General features: G+C 44.2%; 1 protein-coding gene across 1 annotated transcript; it reads right to left on the bottom strand.

The window, feature by feature from the left end:
* Window positions 1-4,452: 4,452 nt before the first annotated feature.
* On the bottom strand, window positions 4,453-17,535 carry LOC139402725 (DNA annealing helicase and endonuclease ZRANB3-like; the record flags this gene model as incomplete). Its single annotated transcript, XM_071146626.1, has 6 exons — window positions 17,381-17,535; window positions 9,837-9,855; window positions 9,339-9,517; window positions 6,002-6,233; window positions 4,890-4,975; window positions 4,453-4,624 (listed from the first exon to the last, which is right to left on the bottom strand). Coding segments are annotated over exons 1-6 (843 nt in total), but the record flags the coding sequence as incomplete, so codon positions are not given.
* Between the last annotated feature and the right edge of the window lie 4,708 nt (window positions 17,536-22,243).

Genomic DNA, 22,243 nt, shown 5'->3' with positions numbered 1-22,243 from the left:
TATTTAGGGAAGTTAGGGGTATTACTGTAGAAAGGCAGTACGAAGGAGTATTTAGGGGAGTTAGGGGTATTACTGTAGAAAGGAAGTACGAAGGAGTATTTAGGGGAGTTAGGGGTATTACTGTAGAAAGGCAGTACGAAGGAGTATTTAGGGGAGTTAGGGGTATTACTGTAGAAAGGCAGTACGAAGGAGTATTTAGGGGAGTTAGGGGTATTACTGTAGAAAGGCAGTACAGAGGAGTATTTAGGGGAGTTAGGGGTATTACTGTAGAAAGGCAGTACAGAGGAGTATTTAGGGGAGTTAGGGGTATTACTGTAGAAAGGCAGTACGAAGGAGTATTTAGGGGAGTTAGGGGTATTACTGTAGAAAGGCAGTACAGAGGAGTATTTAGGGGAGTTAGGGGTATTACTGTAGAAAGGCAGTACAGAGGAGTATTTAGGGGAGTTAGGGGTATTACTGTAGAAAGGCAGTAGGAAGGAGTATTTAGGGGAGTTAGGGGTATTACTGTAGAAAGGCAGTACAGAGGAGTATTTAGGGGAGTTAGGGGTATTACTGTAGAAAGGCAGTAGGAAGGAGTATTTAGGGGAGTTAGGGGTATTACTGTAGAAAGGCAGTAGGAAGCAGCTCTGAGAAGACAACAGATACATCTGAATTGTACAGATCCGAAACCCATTTGCAAGTATTTTTTGAATGTATTTTTTGAATGTATTTTTTTTTTAAATTTCACCTTTATTTAAATGTCATCGATGAGGCTGTAACGTAACAACATGTGGAAAAAGTCATGGGGTCTGAATACTTTCTGAATGCACCATACATGCATAAATTAATTATTTCATTCACACTGACTGCATACATACAGTCCTTAAATTAGCCAGCCAGTGGAGAGCGTAGGCTGAGGAGTGTGTGTGTGTGTGTGTGTGTGTGTGTGTGTGTGTGACAGCATGTGATTTGAGTGCAGCAGCAGGTGAGGTCTCTTTGTACTGCGAGAGAGAGAGAGAGAGAGAGAGAGAGAGAGAGAGAGAGAGAGAGAGAGAGAAAGAGAGAGAGAGAGAGAGAGAGAGAGAGAGAGAGACAGAGAAAGAGAGAGAGAGAGAGAGACAGAGAAAGAGAGAGAATCAGAGAGAGAGAGAGATCAGAGAGAGAGATCCCAGAGCCCGAGAGAAATCATAGAGAGAGATCAGAGTGAATCAGAGAGAGAGAGAGAGATCACACAGAGAGAGATCCCAGAGAAAGAGAGAGATCACAGAGAGAGAGAGAGAGAGAGAGAGAGAGAGAGAGAGAGAGAGAGAGAGAGACAGAGAAAGAGAGAGAGAGAGAGATCATAGAGAGAGAGAAAAGAAGGAATGTGTGAGCCATGCATTCCTCTGGCTGACAGAGGTAACAGAGGATGAGTTCTACCTCATTACTTCAGCCTTATACAGAGAGGAGAGGAGCGTAGCGGAGCGCACAGAGTTTAGAGCTCACAGAGTAACGTTTACACACTAGAGAGCTCACACAGAGGCTAGCGGAGAGTGAAGCTTACAGAGTAGCTTACACACTAGAGAGCTCACACAGAGGCTAGCGGAGAGTGAAGCTTACAGAGTAGTTTACACACTACTAGAGAGCTCACAGAGGCTAATTAAGAGATTATGGAGTTCACACTGAGTTTATAGAGCACACAGAGTTTAGAGCTCACAGGGTAGAGAGCTTTAGAGCTTACAGGGTAGAGAGCTATAGAGCTTACAGGGTATAGAGCTCACAGAGTTTACACACTAGACTAGAGAGCTAGTTCAGAGATTATGGAGTTCACACTTAGTTTATACAGCTCAGAGTATAGAGCTTACAGGATATAGAGATCACAGAGTTTACACACTAGACTAGAGAGCTAGTTCAGAGATTATGGAGTTCACACTTAGTTTATACAGCTCAGAGTATAGAGCTCACAGGATATAGAGATCACAAGAGTTTAGAGCTCACGAGATATAGAGCTCACAGGGTACAGAGGTATATGGGATGGGGCCACAGTGTCTCCCGACCCCTCCTGTCTCAGCCTCCAGTATTTATGCTGCAGTAGTTTGTGTCGGGAGGCTAGGGTCAGTCTGTTATATCTGGAGTACTTCTCCTGTCTTATCCGGTGTCCTGTGTGAATTTAAGTATGCTCTCTCTAATTCTCTCTCTTTCGGAGGACCTGAGCCCTAGGACCATGCCTCAGGACTACCTGGCCTGATGACTCCTTGCTGTCCCCAGTCCACCTGGCCGTGCTGCTGCTCCAGTTTCAACTGTTCTTCCTGCGGCTATGGAACCCTGACCTGTTCACCGGACGTGCTACCTGTCCCAGACCTGCTGTTTTCAACTCTCTAGAGACAGCAGGAGCGGTAGAGATACTCTTAATGATCGGCTATGAAAAGCCAACTGACATTTACTCCTGAGGTGCTGACTTGTTGCACCCTCGACAACTACTGTGATTATTATTATTTGACCCTGCTGGTCATCTATAAACCTTTGAACATCTTGGCCATGTTCTGTTATAATCTCCACCCGGCACAGCCAGAAGAGGACTGGCCACCCCTCATAGCCTGGTTCCTCTCTAGGTTTCTTCCTAAGTTTTGGCCTTTCTAGGGAGTTTTTCCTAGCCACCGTGCTTCTACACCTGCATTGCTTGCTGTTTGGGGTTTTAGGCTGGGTTTCTGTACAGCGCTTTGAGATATCAGCTGATGTAAGAAGGGCTTTATAAATCAATTTGATTTGAGGTATAGAGCTCACAGGGTAGAGAGCTCACAGGGTAGAGAGGTATAAAGCTCACAGGGTAGAGAGCTCACAGGGTAGAGCGGTATAGAGCTCACAGGGTAGAGCGGTATAGAGCTCACAGGGTAGAGAGCTCACAGGGTAGAGCGGTATAGAGCTCACAGGGTAGAGAGGTATAGAGCTCACAGGGTAGAGAGCTCACAGGGTAGAGAGGTATAGAGCTCACAGGGTAGAGAGCTCACAGGGTAGAGAGGTATAGAGTTCACAGGGTAGAGAGCTCACAGGGTAGAGAGGTATAGAGCTCACAGGGTAGAGAGCTCACAGGGTAGAGAGGTATAGAGTTCACAGGGTAGAGAGCTCACAGGGTAGAGAGGTATAGAGCTCACAGGGTAGAGAGCTCACAGGGTATAGAGCTCACAGGGTAGAGAGGTATAGAGCTCACAGGGTAGAGCGGTATAGAGCTCACAGGGTAGAGAGCTCACAGGGTAGAGCAGTATAGAGCTCACAGGGTAGAGCGGTATAGAGCTCACAGGGTAGAGAGCTCACAGGGTAGAGCGGTATAGAGCTCACAGGGTAGAGAGGTATAGAGCTCACAGGGTAGAGAGCTCACAGGGTAGAGAGGTATAGAGCTCACAGGGTAGAGAGCTCACAGGGTAGAGAGGTATAGAGTTCACAGGGTAGAGAGCTCACAGGGTAGAGAGGTATAGAGCTCACAGGGTAGAGAGCTCACAGGGTAGAGAGGTATAGAGTTCACAGGGTAGAGAGCTCACAGGGTAGAGAGGTAGAGAGCTCACAGGGTAGAGAGGTATAGAGCTCACAGGGTAGAGAGCTCACAGGGTATAGAGCTCACAGGGTAGAGAGGTATAGAGCTCACAGGGTAGAGCGGTATAGAGCTCACAGGGTAGAGAGCTCACAGGGTAGAGCGGTATAGAGCTCACAGGGTAGAGAGCTCACAGGGTAGAGAGGTATAGAGCTCACAGGGTAGAGCGGTATAGAGCTCACAGGGTAGAGAGCTCACAGGGTAGAGCGGTATAGAGCTCACAAGGTAGAGAGGTATAGAGCTCACAGGGTAGAGAGCTCACAGGGTAGAGAGGTATAGAGCTCACAGGGTATAGAGCTCACAGGGTAGAGCGGTATAGAGCTCACAGGGTAGAGCGGTATAGAGCTCACAGGGTATAGAGCTCACAGGGTAGAGAGGTATAGAGCTCACAGGGTAGAGAGGTATAGAGCTCACAGGGTAGAGAGCTCACAGGGTAGAGCGGTATAGAGCTCACAGGGTAGAGAGCTGAGTATACTGTCCACAGAGCTCATCGTGGATAAAAGAGCCCACAAAATACAGATATGATGGAAATAAAGTTCAATGAAATAGAAATGAACTGGCTACTGTTTGAATATGCATTCAGTTTTATAGAACAGACAGCGAGTGCTGATCAGTATGAAAGGCTACTTTACTTATGAATGGAAAAGGGCAAGACTGAAATAAAAACCATATGGCAATGGGAGATAAAATGATAACTAGTGTAAATTGGATACTATTGCCGAGCAACAGGATGGGAGAGCAAGAGAGGGAGGGTGGGGGAGTGTGAGAGAGAGAGATATGATAATGAGGGGATATTTTCAGAATATTTAGCACCCCGTCTCCCTTCTGTCTAGAGGGGTCCGTCCGTCCAGCCGTTTGTCAGCGTGTATGTGTGTTTCGATCTGTCTGCCCGTCTGTCTGTCCGTTACCTTGGCAGCGTCTTTGGGCAGGTCGAAGGGGATGCGCTGGCGTATTTTGGGGGGTAGCTGGGGGAGGACCTGTGCCTTCAGCCTCCGGATCATGATCTCACTGAGACGCTGGTGGAGTTCCTCAAGATGAGAGGCACCACGACAGTCCCACTGTCTCCTGTTACCAAAGAACCTGAGAGGGACAGACACCAGGGTTTGGGTCAGTGTGTCTGTCTGCTGCAGTGTCATTATGCGACTGCCCAGTATGTACACACTGCTGTTTGTCATTTTGGGAGGAAAGTGGGAGATGTAGCATTTTCACAATGCCAATGGTCATTATTACTGTGTGTGTGTTTGTATGTGTGTGTGTGTGTGTGTGTTTGTATGTGTGTGTTTGCATGTGTGTGTGTGTGTGTGTTTGTATGTGTGTGTGTGTGTGTGTGTGTGTAGGGCGTTACATGTAGTGGGCGTTACAGTATTGTTTGGCGTAGTCACTCCACGTTCCAAACATCCTAGGATAGAGAGCCTCTATCTGCATAAAGAGCTGTGGAAACATAATAAATATAATGTGTGTGTGAGTGAGAGAGAGGTGTGTGTGTGTGAGTGAGAGAGGTGTGTGTATGTGTGTGTGTGTGTGTGTGTGTGTGTGTGAGTGAGAGAGGTGTGTGTATTTGTGTGTGTGTGTGTGAGTGAGTGAGTGAGAGAGGTGTGTATGTGTGTGTGTGTGTGTGTGTGTGTGTGTGTGTGTGTGTGAGTGTGTGAGAGTGAGAGGTGTATGTGTGTGTGTGTGAGTGAGTGAGAGGTGTGTGTGTGTGTGTGTGTGTGTGTGTGAGTGAGAGATGTGTGTGTTTGTGTGTGTGTGTGTGTGTGTGTGTGTGTGTGTGTGTGTGTGTGAGAGAGGTGTGTGTGTGTGTGTGTGTGTGTGTGTGTGTGTGTGAGTGAGAGATGTGTGTGTGTGTGTGTGTGTGTGTGTGTGTGAGAGAGGTGTGGCAGATGTGTTCAGCCCCCTCCATTCTAACCATGATCACTCTTCAAGGCACTAAACGGAACATTTCTACCATGATGATAATAATGGACAATTATTCAAATGGAGCTTTTCAGGCAGCAGCCATGTGAATAACTACAGCCACTGTGAATGTCCTCATCAAAGCACTGTAGCAGCACAGTGGAGCCAAGAATACTCTGCTGTTACACGGGGAAATGGAAGGTTTGGTGTCGTGAACAATAGTAACGTGTGGGTGGAAGGGAGGGAGGGATGCTGGTTCTCTGGCACGGGCTCTGTGGTTGGTGTGTGTGTGTGTGTGTGTGTGTCATTTTAAAGTTATAAATACTACAGAAAGAACAGAGCTGCAATGGTTTCTAGAGCCTTGAAATCCCAGACCATCTGTACTCAACCAGCCCTTCATGCTTCCTCTAGGTACAGACAGGTTCAATGCAGATGGTCTGTGAAGTACTGAAGGAATGATAGGATCCCAGCGGGCCAAGCTGGTTCAAATGTCAGAATAGGACAGAAATGTGTGATCGGGGGATGGCGTGTGTTCGGACGTTCGGACCTTCGGGGGTACCGTACCTCCTCTGGCCGTCCCAGGGCCGGGGTGCCCGTCAGTAGGATGGCCCGCTTGGCGTTCTGGATGAGTGGTACCAGTATCTTAGACCTGGCTGCGTTCCTGGACTTGAGGTAGTGGGACTCATCCACCACCACCACATTAAACCTCTGTCTGGTCAGAGCCTCCACCAGGGGGCGTGCGTCTGTGGTGAGCAGCCCATAACCCAACACTGTTACCTTACTGCTACTGATCCCCCTATATAACACACAGAGGGTTATAATGTGTTATAATGGGTTATAGTGTGTTATAATGGGTCTGTGGTGAGCAGCCCGTAACCCAACACTGTTACCGTACTGCCTCTGTAGAGTGGACAGAGACACACCGATGATCAATTATCTCTAACAGTGAAAACATTGACTGCTGCTGCACTGATACTGTCAACTTGAACTAAATTGATTGAGAAAATAGACGTTCATTTAGCAGGAATGAAAATATCAATTTGCACATTTACAATTTTAAACTGCAGGTTAACATGTATTGTCATGAGTCTTGTCCAGGAGGCAGAACTGAAAGATCTCCCTTAGATAGACCAGCTGCAAAGTCAACATGTACTATGTTGTAAAAATCAGGAAAACAAAAATGAGCTTTTTGGTCTTAATTGAAGGTTATAGTTAGACATTAGGGTTAACAGTGTGGTTAGGGTTAGGGTTAGCAGTGTGGTTAGGGTTAGACATTATGGTTAGCAGTGTGGTTAGGGTTAGACATTATGGTTAGCAGTGTGGTTAAGGTTAGGGTTAGACATTTGGGTTAGCAGTGTGGTTAAGGTTAGACATTAGGGTTAGCAGTGTGGTTAGGGTTAGACATTAGGGTTAGCAGTGTGGTTAAGGTTAGGGTTAGCCATTAGGGTTAGCAGTGTGGTTAGGGTTAGACATTAGGGTTAGCAGTGTGGTTAGGGTTAGACATTAGGGTTAGCAGCGTGGTTAGGGTTAGACATTAGGGTTAGCAGCATGGTTAAGGTTAGGGTTAGACATTAGGGTTAGCAGTGTGGTTAGGGTTAGGGTTAACATTGGGGTTAGCAGTGTGGTTAGGGTTAGGGTTAGACATTGGGGTTAGCAGTGTGGTTAGGGTTAGACATTAGGGTTAGCAGTGTGGTTAGGGTTAGACATTGGGGTTAGCAGTGTGGTTAGGGTTAGACATTGGGGTTAGCAGTGTGGTTAAGGTTAGACATTAGGGTTAGCAGTGTGGTTAGGGTTAGACATTAGGGTTAGCAGTGTGGTTAGGGTTAGACATTGGGGTTAGCAGTGTGGTTAAGGTTAGAAGTGTGGTTAAGGTTAGACATTGGGGTTAGCAGTGTGGTTAATGTTAGGGATAGACATTAGGGTTAGCAGTGTGGTTAAGGTTAGACATTAGGGTTAGCAGTGTGGTTAGGGTTAGACATTAGGGTTAGCAGTGTGGTTAATGTTAGGGTTAGACATTATGGTTAGCAGTGTGGTTAAGGTTAGGGTTAGACATTTGGGTTAGCAGTGTGGTTAAGGTTAGGGTTAGCAGTGTGGTTAGGGTTAGACATTAGGGTTAGCAGTGTGGTTAGGGTTAGACATTAGGGTTAGCAGCATGGTTAAGGTTAGACATTAGGGTTAGCAGTGTGGTTAGGGTTAGACATTAGGGTTAGCAGTGTGGTTAAGGTTAGACATTAGGGTTAGACATTATGGTTAGCAGTGTGGTTAAGGTTAGGGTTAGACATTTGGGTTAGCAGTGTGGTTAAGGTTAGGGTTAGCAGTGTGGTTAGGGTTAGACATTAGGGTTAGCAGTGTGGTTAGGGTTAGACATTAGGGTTAGCAGTGTGGTTAGGGTTAGACATTAGGGTTAGCAGTGTGGTTAGGGTTAGACATTAGGGTTAGCAGTGTGGTTAGGGTTAGACATTAGGGTTAGCAGTGTGGTTAGGGTTAGACATTAGGGTTAGCAGTGTGGTTAGGGTTAGACATTGGGGTTAGCAGTGTGGTTAAGGTTAGAAGTGTGGTTAAGGTTAGACATTGGGGTTAGCAGTGTGGTTAGGGTTAGACATTGGGGTTAGCAGTGTGGTTAAGGTTAGACATTAGGGTTAGCAGTGTGGTTAGGGTTAGACATTGGGGTTAGCAGTGTGGTTAAGGTTAGAAGTGTGGTTAAGGTTAGACATTGGGGTTAGCAGTGTGGTTAGGGTTAGACATTGGGGTTAGCAGTGTGGTTAAGGTTAGACATTAGGGTTAGCAGTGTGGTTAAGGTTAGACATTAGGGTTAGCAGTGTGGTTAAGGTTAGGGTTAGCAGTGTGGTTAAGGTTAGGGTTAGACATTGGGGTTAGCAGTGTGGTTAAGGTTAGACATTGGGGTTAGCAGTGTGGTTAAGGTTAGACATTAGGGTTAGCAGTGTGGTTAAGGTTAGACATTAGGGTTAGCAGTGTGGTTAAGGTTAGGGTTAGCAGTGTGGTTAAGGTTAGGGTTAGACATTGGGGTTAGCAGTGTGGTTAAGGTTAGACATTAGGGTTAGCAGTGTGGTTAGGGTTAGACATTGGGGTTAGCAGTGTGGTTAAGGTTAGGGTTAGACATTGGGGTTAGCAGTGTGGTTAATGTTAGGGATAGACATTAGGGTTAGCAGTGTGGTTAAGGTTAGGGTTAGCAGTGTGGTTAAGGTTAGGGTTAGACATTGGGGTTAGCAGTGTGGTTAAGGTTCGACATTAGGGTTAGCAGTGTGGTTAAGGTTAGACATTGGGGTTAGCAGTGTGGTTAAGGTTAGACATTAGGGTTAGCAGTGTGGTTAAGGTTAGACATTAGGGTTAGCAGTGTGGTTAAGGTTAGACATTAGGGTTAGCAGTGTGGTTAAGGTTAGACATTAGGGTTAGCAGTGTGGTTAAGGTTAGACATTGGGGTTAGCAGTGTGGTTAAGGTTCGACATTAGGGTTAGCAGTGTGGTTAAGGTTAGACATTGGGGTTAGCAGTGTGGTTAAGGTTAGACATTAGGGTTAGCAGTGTGGTTAAGGTTAGACATTAGGGTTAGCAGTGTGGTTAAGGTTAGACATTAGGGTTAGCAGTGTGGTTAAGGTTAGACATTAGGGTTAGCAGTGTGGTTAAGGTTAGACATTGGGGTTAGCAGTGTGGTTAAGGTTAGACATTAGGGTTAGCAGTGTGGTTAAGGTTAGGTTTAAGAGTTGATGACTTTGTGGCTGTGCTAGTTAGTGACCACTCTGCAGAGGTGCCTCCAGAACAAACTAAAAACATGAACCTGCATTTTAACAGGTGGAGAACTTCAGTAGGGAAACCAGGACCACAACCAAGCAGCGCAGGAAAAGCAGACCAGAGTCCAGATGAAGTTAACATGGGGTAACGTACAGCGTGTCACTCTTGGTCTCCACCAGGTTGATATCTCCAGGGTTGAGCTCAGGGATCCACCTCTCCATCTCCTCGATCCAGAGGTACTTTAGAGAGGAGGGCACCACGACGAGCAGAGGCCACTCCTGTCTGTAGGCGTAGGCCACAGAGATAGCCTGCACCGTCTTCCCTAGACCCATCTGGAGAAGAGGATTAACAGTACAATGTAGAGGATGAAAACAATGATGTATGGATATAATCCATGAAAACTCATTTCAGAAACAAAACAAACCGAACACAATCATTGCCTGGCTCAAAGGTAAGCATGTGATGGAGTGTTCCTGACATTCTGAGACACCAATACATTCTAGAATGACTTTATGTCAAAAATGATTACATGGCTAGGAAGGTTTCTTAAACTTGACGAATTAATTCAGAGGGAAGCATAGCATATATTATTTGAGGAAAATAGATTTGATAGGACAAGGGGGGTTGGGTTGTGTGTGCCTCAGGGCTTACCTCATCTGCGATCATACACCTGAAACAGAGAAGAGAACGACAGGGGTTGAGAGGGGAGGACATAGAATATTTGATTGCACTAGCAATCAAATCAAAATGGATTGGTCACATGCGCCGAATACAACAGGTGTAGACTTTACCGTGTAATGCCTGTTTACGAGCCCTTCCCAACAATGCAGTTTAAAAATAATAATACAAATTAAAAATTGTAACACAAGAGGAATTAAATACACAAGAATGGAGTTATACAGGAAGTATCAGATCAATGTGCAGCTATATACAGGAAGTACCAGATCAATGTGCAGCTATATACAGGAAGTACCAGATCAATGTGCAGCTATATACAGGAAGTACCAGATCAATGTGCAGCTATATACAGGAAGTACCAGAACCAGATCAATGTGTAGAGGTATGAGGTAATTGCAGGGAGGGTAAAGTGACTAGACATCAGGATAGATAATAATAAGGTATTTGAGGTAGATATGTACATGAAGGCAGGGTAAAGTAACTAGACATCAGGATAGATAATAATAAGGTATTTGAGGTAGATATGTACATGAAGGCAGGGTAATGTGACTGGGCATCAGGATAGATAATAATAAGGTATTTGAGGTAGATATGTACATGAAGGCAGGGTAAAGTGACTAGACATCAGGATAGATAATATTAAGAGAAAAATAAAGAACAGAGTAGCAGTAAAAATGATGAGTGTAAAAGTGTGTGTGTGTGTGTGCACGTGCATGTGTGTTTGTGTTGTGTCGGTATGTGTGTGTGTGTTAGCATATGTAGTGTATATGAATATGTGTGGGTTTTGTGTGGGAGTGTCAATTTATTTTTTTATTTTACCTTTATTTAACTAGGCAAGTCAGTTAAGAACAAATTCTTATTTTCAATAACGGCCTAGGAACAGTGGGTTAACTGCCTGTTCAGGGGCAGAACGACAGATTTGTACCTTGTCAGCTCGGGGGTTTGAACTTGCAACCTTCCGGTAGTGAGTGAGTATGTATGTACAGTGACTTCAGGGAGTATTCAGACCCCTGGACCTATTCCACATTTTGTTGTGTTACAGCCTGAATTTCTCTCACCCATCTACACACAATACCCATAATGACAAAAGTAAAAACATGTTTTTAGAAAGTTGCTAATTTACTGAAAATGAAATACAGAAATATCTAAATGTACACACTAAGTATTCACACCCCTTTGCTATGACACTCCCAACTGAGCTCAGGTGCATCCAATTTCCTTTGGTCAACGATGAGACGTCACCACAACTTGGCTGGAGTCCACCTGTGGCCAAATTCAATTGTTTGGACATAGAAAGAAACCCACCTGTCTCTATATAAGGTCCCACAGATGACAGTGCATGTCAGAGCAGGAACTATCCCCTGAAGTCCAGGGAACTGTCCGTAGAGCTCCAAGATAGAATTGTCATGAGGCATATATCTGGGGGAGGGTATAAAACAATTGATTCCAAGAGTCCAGTGGTCTCCATCATTGAGAGAATTATGGAACTACCCAGACTCTGTCTACAGCTGGCCCTCTGATCAAACTGAACAACTGGTCAAGAAGGACCTTGGTCAGAGAGGTGACCAAAAACTCAATGACCACTGACAAAAGTACAGAGTTCCTTGACTGAGATGGGAGAACATGCCAGAAGAACAACTGTGTATCTACAGCACTTCACCAATCTGGGCTTTATGGGAGAGTTGCCAGACGGAAGCCACTCCTGGAAAAAAGGTACTTGACAGCACGACTGGAGTTTCCAAAAAGGCACCTGAGACTCAGATCATAAGGCAAAAGATTCTGTGGTCTGATGAGACTGAAATTGAACTCTTCGGCCTGAATGCAAAGGGATATGTCTGGAGAAAACCAGGAACAGCGCATCACCGTCTAACACCGTCCCTGCCGTGAAGCATGGTGGTGGCGGAATCATGTTCTGTGGCATGCAGGGGTGTGTGCTTAGTCCCCTCATGTACTCCCTGTTCACCCACGACTGCGTGGCCAAGCATGACTCCAACACCATCATTAAGTTTGCTGACGACACAACAGTGGTAGGTCTGATCAACCACGATGAGACAGTCTATAGGGAGGAGGTCAGAGACCTATCGTTGTTGTCCTGGCACCACACTCTCTCCCTCAATGTGAGCAAAACAAAGGAGCTGATTGTGGACTACAGGAAAAGGAGGGCCGAACAGGTCCCCGTTAACATCGACTGGGCTGCAGTGGAGCAGGTCGAGAGTTAAGTTCCTTGGTGTCCACATCACCAACAAACCATCATGCTCCAAAAACACCATCACCAAAACTCCTTCAGTTGGCGCTCCCTATTGCGATTTTTACACAAACATTCCTTATTTGATGTTTAGTTTGTTCCCTGTCTTTAAGTTTTGTGGGATTGACCTTTTGTTTGCCTCTTCTTGGGCAAATTTTGTGGGCGTTCATGTTGGGTGTCTTTTAGGTCCCAGTTGTTACTAGTCAACTTTCAGTGGACACCCCTCCATGAGTGTCTTTCAGAAGCCCTCCTGAACCTCACCTGTTTAGGCTGTTGTCAGTGACTCTGTTAGTTCCTCCTTCTGTTTGAGCGACATTCTTGCTGGGGAACGTAACACCACAAAATGAATGAGTCAAGGGGTATGAATACTTTCTGAAGACCCTGTAGTGTGTGTGTGTGTATATATATTAGTCTAGTGAGTGTGCAGTAACACTATAGCCTAGACTATGGTCCCCATTTCAAACTGAGAGTCAAGTTGATATTGCTAAATATATTATGACATAATCAATATCAACACAAATAAGAGGTATGATTCCCATTCAGGTCTGTCCATCAGTTGGATACGACAGAGCCACTGCCACTCAGAACATAATCACACCACAGCTTCCTCCCTTTGCAATTCTAAGTGTAGTAGCTCCACAGATCAATGATGACAGTTTTATTACCCTGCTCACAAGGTTATACGCTGTTAGCATGTTCCCTCCACCAGCTTTTACAAAACAGGCTTTTATCCACACCTCCCTGTTCATGACGGATTCCACCAACACTCTTTCTAGCATTTATTTTTCAGATAGTAGCTACAGTGCATTCGGAAAGTATTCAGACCCCTTCCCTGGAGAGAGAAAACCAAAACATGTCTGCAGCATTGAAGGTCCCCAAGAACACAGTGGCCTCCATCATTCTTAAATGGAAGAAGTTTGGAACCAACAAGACTCTTCCTTGAGCTGGCCGCCCGGCCAAATTGAGCACTCGGGGGAGAAGCGCCTTGGCCAGGGAGGTGACCAAGAACCCAATGCTCACTCTGACAGAGCTCCAGAGTTATTGTATGGAGATGGGAGAACCTTCCAGAAGGACAACCATCTCTGCAGCACTCCACCAATCAGGACTTTATGGCAGAGTGGCCAGATGGAAGCCACTCCTCAGTAAAAGGCACATGACTGCCTGCTTGGAATTTGCCAAAAGGCACCTAAAGGACTCTCAGACCATGAGAAACAAGATTCTCTGGTCTGATCTGATAAAACTATTTTTCATGTCTGGAGGAAACCTGGCACCATCCCTACGGTGAAGCATGGTGGTGGCAGCATCATGCTGCGGGGAGGTTTTTCTGCGGCAGGGACTGGGAGACTAGTCAGGGTCGAGGGAAAGATGAACAGAGCAAAGTACAGAGAGATCCATGTTGAAAACCTGCTCCAGAGTGAAGGTTCAACTTTCAACAGGACAACGACCCTAAGCACACAGCCAAGACAACGCAGGAGTGGCTTCGGGACAAGTTTCTGAATGCTCAAGTGGCCCAGCCAGAGCCCGGACTTGAACCCGATCAAACATCTCTGGGGAGACGTAAAAATAGCTGTGCAGCGACGCTCCCCATCCAATCTGACAGAGCTTGAGAGGATCTGCATAGAACAATGAGAGAAACTCCCCAAATACAGGTATGCCAAGCTTGTAGCGTCATACCCAAGAAGACTTGGGTAATCACTGCCAAAGGTGCTTCAACAAAGTACTGAGGACTGAATGCTTATGTACATTTGATATTTATGTTTTTTTTTAATTTTTAATACATTTGCAAACATTTCTAAAAATCTGTTTTTGCTTTGTCATTATGGGGTATAGTGGGTAGATTGATGAGGGGGGGAATTATGTAATCAATTTTAGAATAAGTCGAGGGGTCTGAATACTTTCAGAATGCACTGTATATTGAAATAGGTTTTAGGCTTCTCCTAATTCTGATTATCATGGCTGTTCGTGGTCGTTTGGGCTTCTTTAGTAGAATGGACTGATTGTAAGTCTCTGTGAATAAGAGCGTCTGTTAAATGACTTGAATGTAAAATGTAACCCAGGTAGGCAACACCAGTCTGCAATGATGTGATATTCAAAATGTAGCCCAGGTAGGCAACACCAGTCTGCAATGATGTGATATTCAAAATGTAGCCCAGGTAAGCAACACCAGTCTGCAATGATGTGATATTCAAAATGTAGCCCAGGTAGGCAACACCAGTCTGCAATGATGTGATATTCAAAATGTAACACAGGTAGGTAGAGCTAGTCTGCAATGATCGTGAGATGTGATATTCAAAATGTAGCCCAGGTAGGTAGAGCTAGTCGGCAATGATTGTGAGATGTGATATTCAAAATGTAGCCCAGGTAGGTAGAGCTAGTCTGCAATGATCGTGAGATGTGATATTCAAAATGTAGCCCAGGTAGGTAGAGCTAGTCTGCAATGATCGTGAGATGTGATATTCAAAATGTAGCCCAGGTAGGTAGAGCTAGTCTGCAATGATTGTGAGATGTTGTATTCAAAATGTAGCCCAGGTAGGTAGAGCTAGTCTGCAATGATCGTGAGATGTGATATTCAAAATGTAGCCCAGGTAGGTAGAGCTAGTCTACCCATGAGAAAAGCAGTTGTGATCCCCCTCCCTCCCCTTCAGTTGAACAGCATGATTAATGAGCACCTTCCACTGGTGTTTCTTCTAATTGCCAGCCCACTCTGCTCAACCAGCATAATGCATACACACACAATGGGAGTAGAGAGATGGAGAGAGGGAGGGAGAGATCGAGAGAGAGATAGAGAGAAAACAGAGGGAGAAAGACAGCGAGAGAGGCTCCTTTCAGCCAGGTGCTTTCCATTTCTCCACGCATTAATCATTCTTCTTTCAATAACCTGGGTACATCCCAAAAGGCACCCTGTTCCCTATGTAGTGCACTCCTTTTTAGCCCAGGCTGTTGTCAAAAGTAATGCACTATACAGGGAATAGGAGGCCCGTTCAGCCAGACAGCTGGTTTCATGGAGGATGCTCTGACTGCCACGGTTGCTTGACAACAGCACGTTGAACAACTTTTTTAATGTTATCTGTGAAACCCACCAGCACCAAGATGTCTGTAAACGTAGCTCCTCCTCCCGGGATGGAGGCGGGGTCTTTGACCTTCCACACAATCATTTAAGTCTTTTGTCTTGTCTTCAATGAATGGAGCATAGACTAGACTACTTACACTGAGGCTCATACATTACCATACATTCATATTATTCATGCTTTCTTATCAACGGGCAGGTAGGCTATTTAAGTAGGGGGATTATTTTTCTGGGACCTGTACCTATCTTTTAATATCAACAACCTTACGTTATTTTTAGTATTACACAGTTATTGATTACTGTATTGTTGGGTTTAGAGTTAGCAAAAAATTAATTTCACTGTACTTGTGCATGTGAAAACAATAAAACTTAAACGTTTTTAAAATGGGAACACACCTCACTAATCCTATCAGATCTACAAGCTCTAGGATCATTAAGCGAAGTCATTCACTAGGCCTATGTCAGCATGAAAATAAAGCTATTTTACATACTTGTCACATTTTCCTCGTCACTGCATCGTGATGAATCAGCAGTTTGTAATTAATTCAATAATAAGCCTTTATAATTGATGTAGAGCTGTTTCTGCTTAGTCTGGCTCAGCAAAGCAAACGCCTGGCTGACAATTACACCCCCCCATCTCAAATAAAACACTGTTTATATCATACAATAAGGAGGGGGGTAGTTTAAACTTATTTTAAAGTCATATCTTTAAATCTATTGGCTAAGGAGGTGACAAATCACACATGACATCCAAACTGAGAATATCATCGGGGACCAGTTGTGTGTTGGGGGTCTGTGTTGGGGTCCGGGGATTTAATGCACACATCAACATCAGCTGTGGTATTGAATTTCACAGTGATTTTGAAGCTCAGGCAAGAGAAGCAACAACACAGTCTATCTGTCTATTGATCTGTTGTAACACCAGCGTCGGCGTGGCAACCCTTACAAGTGGCCCCGGCAGACACTTACAATAACGCTTTAGTTAGATGGCATGTGATGTACTTCGCACAACCTCATTCAAATAGAATGTTTAAGCCAACTGACATTATGCCCAAGTGGAATGCAATGTAACTGACATTATGCCCAAGTGGAATGCAATGTAACTGACATTATGCCCAAGTGGAATGCAATGTAACTGACATTATGCCCAAGTGGAATGCAATGTAACTGACATTATGCCCAAGTGGAATGCAATGTAACTGACATTATGCCCGAGTGAAATGCAATGTAACTGACATTATGCCCAAGTGGAATGCAATGTAACTGACATTATGTCCAAGTGGAATGCAATGTAACTGACACTACATTATCATAAGAAGATTAGTGTCAGGCTCCCAGATACTATCAAGCCTTTCTAAATTGCATTTCAAATAATAAAATAAATAAATACAAATAATAAATCAAATAAATTGGCATCAACTTAATTCCAAACCAGGCTACATATTGATGCGAGGTGGGCAATCAAACAACCTGATTCTCTATTAGAAGAGTCTGTATAATTTATAACTATTAGCTAGAGTTCTTCAATACAAACATGTCAACCTCTGTCCACGGAGGGTGTCCTAAAAGATTAACCAAACTTGGCAGTCAATGTGTGTGTTGCTCTGATCTGCCTCAGCCTCTGGTCCCACTACAACAACTCCAACACAGCACCTGGCTCTCCTGATCGCTAACAGCTTGCATCACTCGTCTCCATGGAGAAACCGTACACAGAACCCTACAAAGCCCAGATAGTGTTTACGGTCACATTGATGTCTCCAACATATTGACTGGATGACTCATCCTCACAGTACATCACTTCTACTGTCCCTGTATTGATCTACTGCTCAGGTTGACTACTCTGACCTGACTGTCCCTGACTGCCTGTCCCCTGGGATTCTTACATCCACTGATCGACTGACTGACTGACTGACTGACTGACTGACTGACTGACTGACTGGCTGGGACGGACGGATGAGTAGTCTGGCTCTGGCTGGCTTTTTCTTCTGCTGCTCACATTGTGCGAGGCTGAGGTGATTCAGGCTACAGGCTTAATACACATTTTAACTATTTTTTTTTGCTTTTAAAGTAACAATGACTTGGTGAATAAAGTGAGCACAAACTGTGCTTCTGCTTACTATTTGGGGCCTTGGCCAGGTTACTGTACAGTACTTTGTGACAAAGCTGTTGATGTAAAAAGGGCTTGATTCACTAACAACCACCTACCTTCCATTCTTTGATAGGGCGAATTTGACCCCCTCCTTTTGGAATGGCATCAGTCTCTGTTGTAGCTTGTCTGGGAGGACTGACAACTGACTGTCCCATCTCCTGTCAACATGGGAGTTCTGGGGATCACAATCCCTATCCTGGACCTCACTCATGGCCCGTCTTGACTTTTAGATGCCTTTGCAAAGAATGAAGAGAGAAAAACAACAGTAAGAAGAAAAACCAACCCTGGCTGACAATTAATCATCCAGACTGGCAATTAATCATCCAGACTGGCAATTAATCATCCAGACTGGCAATTAATCATCCAGACTGACAATTAATCATCCAGACTGGCAATTAATCATCCAGACTGGCAATTAATCATCCAGACTGGCAATTAATCATCCAGACTGACAATTAATCATCCAGACTGACAATTAATCATCCAGACTGACAATTAATCATCCAGACTGGCAATTAATCATCCAGACTGACAATTAATCATCCAGACTGACAATGAATCATCCGGACTGACAATTAATCACCCGGACTAACAATGAATCATCCAGACTGACAATGAATCATCCAGACTGACAATGAATCATCCAGACTGACAATGAATCATCCAGACTGACAATGAATCATCCGGACTGACAATTAATCACCCGGACTGACAATGAATCATCCAGACTGACAATGAATCATCCAGACTGACAATGAATCATCCAGACTGACAACGAATCATCCAGACTGACAACGAATCATCCGGACTGACAATGAATCATCCGGACTGACAATTAATCATCCAGACTGACAATGAATCATCCAGACTGACAATGAATCATCCAGACTGACAATGAATCATCCAGACTGGCTTTGGCATTTTGCAAAAAATTGAGGCACTACTCAAATTTGGCTCCATGCGGGTTCGATTCCCACGGGAGTCAGTATGAAAATGTATGCACCAACTAATGTAAGATTCTATGGATAAGAGCGTCTGCTAAATGACTAAAATGCATTCAGTGCTGTTTTACAGCTTGGTGGCACCATGTCTCAGCTCAACTGTCATCTCATAGCATGGATTTACCTGCGACAATATCAGGAACAGGCTGCTGAACTGCCACGAGATGACTGCTCCTCTGCTCTTATTGGTAAGGTGCTAAGAGACTGCTGGGTTACCCAGTTGAAGGATATCTGTTAAGGTAAGACAAAGAACGAGAAGACTATTGGTGCTAGGAAGAATAGGGATACAGGAGGATGGTTACAAAGGTACTCTGACAAATACGGTTACATTAACTTCCACGGTAACGTTAGCTAACTAGCTAGCTATGCACAGCAAATTCCCATCCACGTTTTTAGCTACAGCTCAACCCACTTCAAATGTACAAGAGATTATACATGCTAAGGCTTTGCACTTGTTAGTTTGAAAAAAAATACATTAGTAAGAGGATACAGACCACCAGTGCAGAAATGTTTTGATATAGATTTGCATGTGCAGTAGTTTCGCGGGAAACTTTGACAGCAGCTACGTAGTTTGCGTAGCGGATTCCATAGGAGTTGCGTTCAAGATAAGACGCCTGCAACTTTCTAGAATCTTGACTAAAAAGCTGTTTAAAAATATATATATAATTCCAACGATACTTTTCTAAGTGATTTCAAATTCATATAAACGTTTCTACCAGACTCAAAAGCATGCTCAATACATCTAATTTTAGTAGTACATGACCCCTACAGTAGAACGATCACTGGACGCTCATTCGGATTTGCTGGGCAGACTGTCAGTCCCGGTGCTTCCTGCTGTACTCTCCAATTTCCCGTTTCGTCTTGTGCTGAATGTTAGCCTCGGTCTGTTGCGGCTACACACTGATCTTTCCCTGGCCACACGCAGCTGTTTTTATAAATCATTCTGTTTTTGTCAACGTTTCTGGTAAGACAACATGTGTTTGTTTCTTCGCACACGTTCTTTGTGGGGATTAACGGTGAATTTGTGTAGTTAGGTTATCAAATGACCATTTTAGTGGCAAATTTAGCTAGCTTAGTTCGCTAACTAGCTAAGGTCGGAATAATTTGTCGAGCTGAAGGGCTACGTTAGCTAACTAGCTTGTTGGCTAGCTAGCTAAACTCAAACGAATTCAAAGATCAACTTGGCACAGGTAAGAGTTGCGTTTAGATGGCTTGATTTTAATACAAACAAGTCATTGGTAACGAGCTAGTTAGCTAAACTAGGTATCATTTATCGTGGTTGGCTAACGTACCTAGCTTCCCCCGAAGCGCCGCAAGCAAGGCCTGCTCGTTTGCCTCATCAACAACTAGCTAGCTTTGCAAACTCGCTGTTGGCTAGTTAACAATAGTAACTAGCTAGTTAGTTATGCATTTTAGACATGCAGGAATGATACCTCTGTACAAACTAAATATACATGTTTGAAATAACACTGTTCTAGTTAGCTCTAGTTGGTAGAACTAAGGAACACTAACGTTATACCCTGCAGTTCGTGCCTTCCGAAGTAACTTTGTTTTCGCGTTAACTGTCCGCTAATGGCAATGGTTCACGTTCACCAGCCTGTATATGTCAGTGTGAGAATAAATAACATGCTAAAATGGTGGAGAGAACAACGTTACTCCCCAGTCCGAGGTACCTGTTGAGAAAATCCACAAGAGGTGTCCGTTCACAATACACAAACAAAACACTCCATCACATAGTCCTCGAGCTCTGGTGCAGTTCATAATTGGAGCGTGGACAACATCTTATTTCAAGGCATGTCATGACGCTAAAGCCCCACTAACTAGTTGGGCTAATTGTGTTTGACATATTCTGCATGACACTTCTCTTCATGTATCATGTTCAGCTGTCCTCATATCGCTTGCTATTCCTCTTGTCAGAGGGATGGAGTGCTGAAAGAACGGTCACTGACAGGGCTTGTCTTCAGACTTTCATTCTAAAGTAGGGAATGTATTAATGTTCAATCACTATCATGCCACCAATAACGTGTAATTTGATTGCCAATATGCTGGGATCTCTCTATGCAGGCATACCTGGGCTCCCGAGTGGTGCAGCAGTCTAAGGCACTGCATCTCAGTGCTTGAGGCGTCACTACAGACACCCTGGGTCGAATCCAGGCTGTATCACAACCGGCTGGAGTCCCATAGGGCGGCCAGTGTAGGCCATCATTAAAAATAATTTGTTCTTAACTGACTTTCCTAGCTAAATAGAGGTAAAAACATAGACGTACTTACAGTAATTATGGTGCCTACCATTGGCTTGGCTGGTGTGATGAAGTGTTTTTTATTATACTAAAGTAAATGGGTGACATGTCAGCTCAGTGTCCTTCCTACCGCTTCTATAATGAGGATGCAGAGTCTACTACAGGAGTGTTTCCCTGCTGTCTGTTCAACCCAAGGGATGCTCATTAGGATAGTATTATGCTATTGCCATAAATGGAGAACTCGGTGGGGAAATATAGCCTAACTAAGCACATCCGTCACTTCTCACAGCAAATTAAAACGCAACGCCTAATAGGCTAATGTATGAAGCGTTGCCGAGACACCGCAGTTTTGTTGAAATAGTGGTCCCTTTTTTGTCTGGCTTTGGAGTTTGTTAATCAAAGAGGGAAGGCTCCAGTTAGCTGATAGCTAGATGCAGAACCCCACTGTGGGCTTGTTTGATGAGTAGTTCTATTGTTTTAGGACTATAGGACTATAGCTGGGTTTGAGAGTGACTTATGCTAGGCTACAGTTTTATACATGTCACTGCCGTATTGTATTTAATGTCTAGTTAGAAAGTCAAGGAGGCACACTTGCCTGAGTTATGAACTATCTATCCTGGTTGTCTAGTGCTGCCATTAATAATTCTGTGCCGAGGCTCACCGATTTGGCTTTCATTGCTGGAGGCTCTGCCGTTAGGAGTGCAGTGACACAACTCTTGATTTATGTCCAAATTAGGGGTGTAAATTGAGAATATTGAATAGTCTGATGCTGTGTAATTTCTTCTTTAATTACTCAGGTGTGTGTCTGTGCATTTGTGTGTGGTGGGGGGAGGGAAATCATGATGAATTTGTATGCTTAAATGCTTTATGTTCTTATCCAACTTCCTCCTCGTGATATAGTCAGACAGACGTCAGTAACGTAGGTAGGCCCATCCGGTTTCACAGCTTGACACAGTGAACATTGCAACATGATTGATTCCTCTTTGTTTATCGATTGTGTGCATCAAAGGAGACTACTGGCAGTTTGCGAGGCTGTTGGGTTTATGAGATTCAGTGACCGTGTTGGTGGCGTAGCTACTTCAGTTGGTGGACTTGTAACTGTAGTGAAAAATGTGATCAGATCAGTTGTCACCAGCGTCTGTTGCTAAGGGACAGGGAGAGCTTTCCTCCTACCCTGACAGCATCTATTATTTACTTCAGTTTTTAAGGGATTGGAACAAATAACACCTGATTTCCCCTATATTCCCCTACGTTTTATGATCACTCTGAACGTCTCCATTAATTAGTAGCACTGTAACATACTACAATTGACTTGAGCATATTTTCTGTGGTTAGTTGTAGAGCTGGGCGGTACACCGTATTTTACGATATACTGGTATTGATGCATGGACCGGTTTGGGTTTTTACTTTACCTTCTATAACGGTATTTAAAATGTTTGGTTTGTTAAATGTGATACACCGTGTGTATAGTCGTCTCTCTCTGCTCTCCAACTATCCATTCTGCTTTCCACACAGACCTAGCCCCATCTAGCCCCATTTGTTGTTGTTTGACCACGAGACACTTGCGTTCAGTTTGCATGGTCAATGTAGCACATGCAAAAATGTTAATGACAACGATGCTGTTTTCATTTAGCTTCTTAATGTAAATCCCCTAGCGTTCTAAAATTACACTATTAGC

The sequence above is a fragment of the Oncorhynchus clarkii genome, unplaced genomic scaffold (genome assembly GCF_045791955.1).
Source record: "Oncorhynchus clarkii lewisi isolate Uvic-CL-2024 unplaced genomic scaffold, UVic_Ocla_1.0 unplaced_contig_3570_pilon_pilon, whole genome shotgun sequence".
Lineage (NCBI taxonomy): Eukaryota > Metazoa > Chordata > Actinopteri > Salmoniformes > Salmonidae > Oncorhynchus > Oncorhynchus clarkii.
This window is presented reverse-complemented; position numbering and strand designations above follow the sequence as displayed.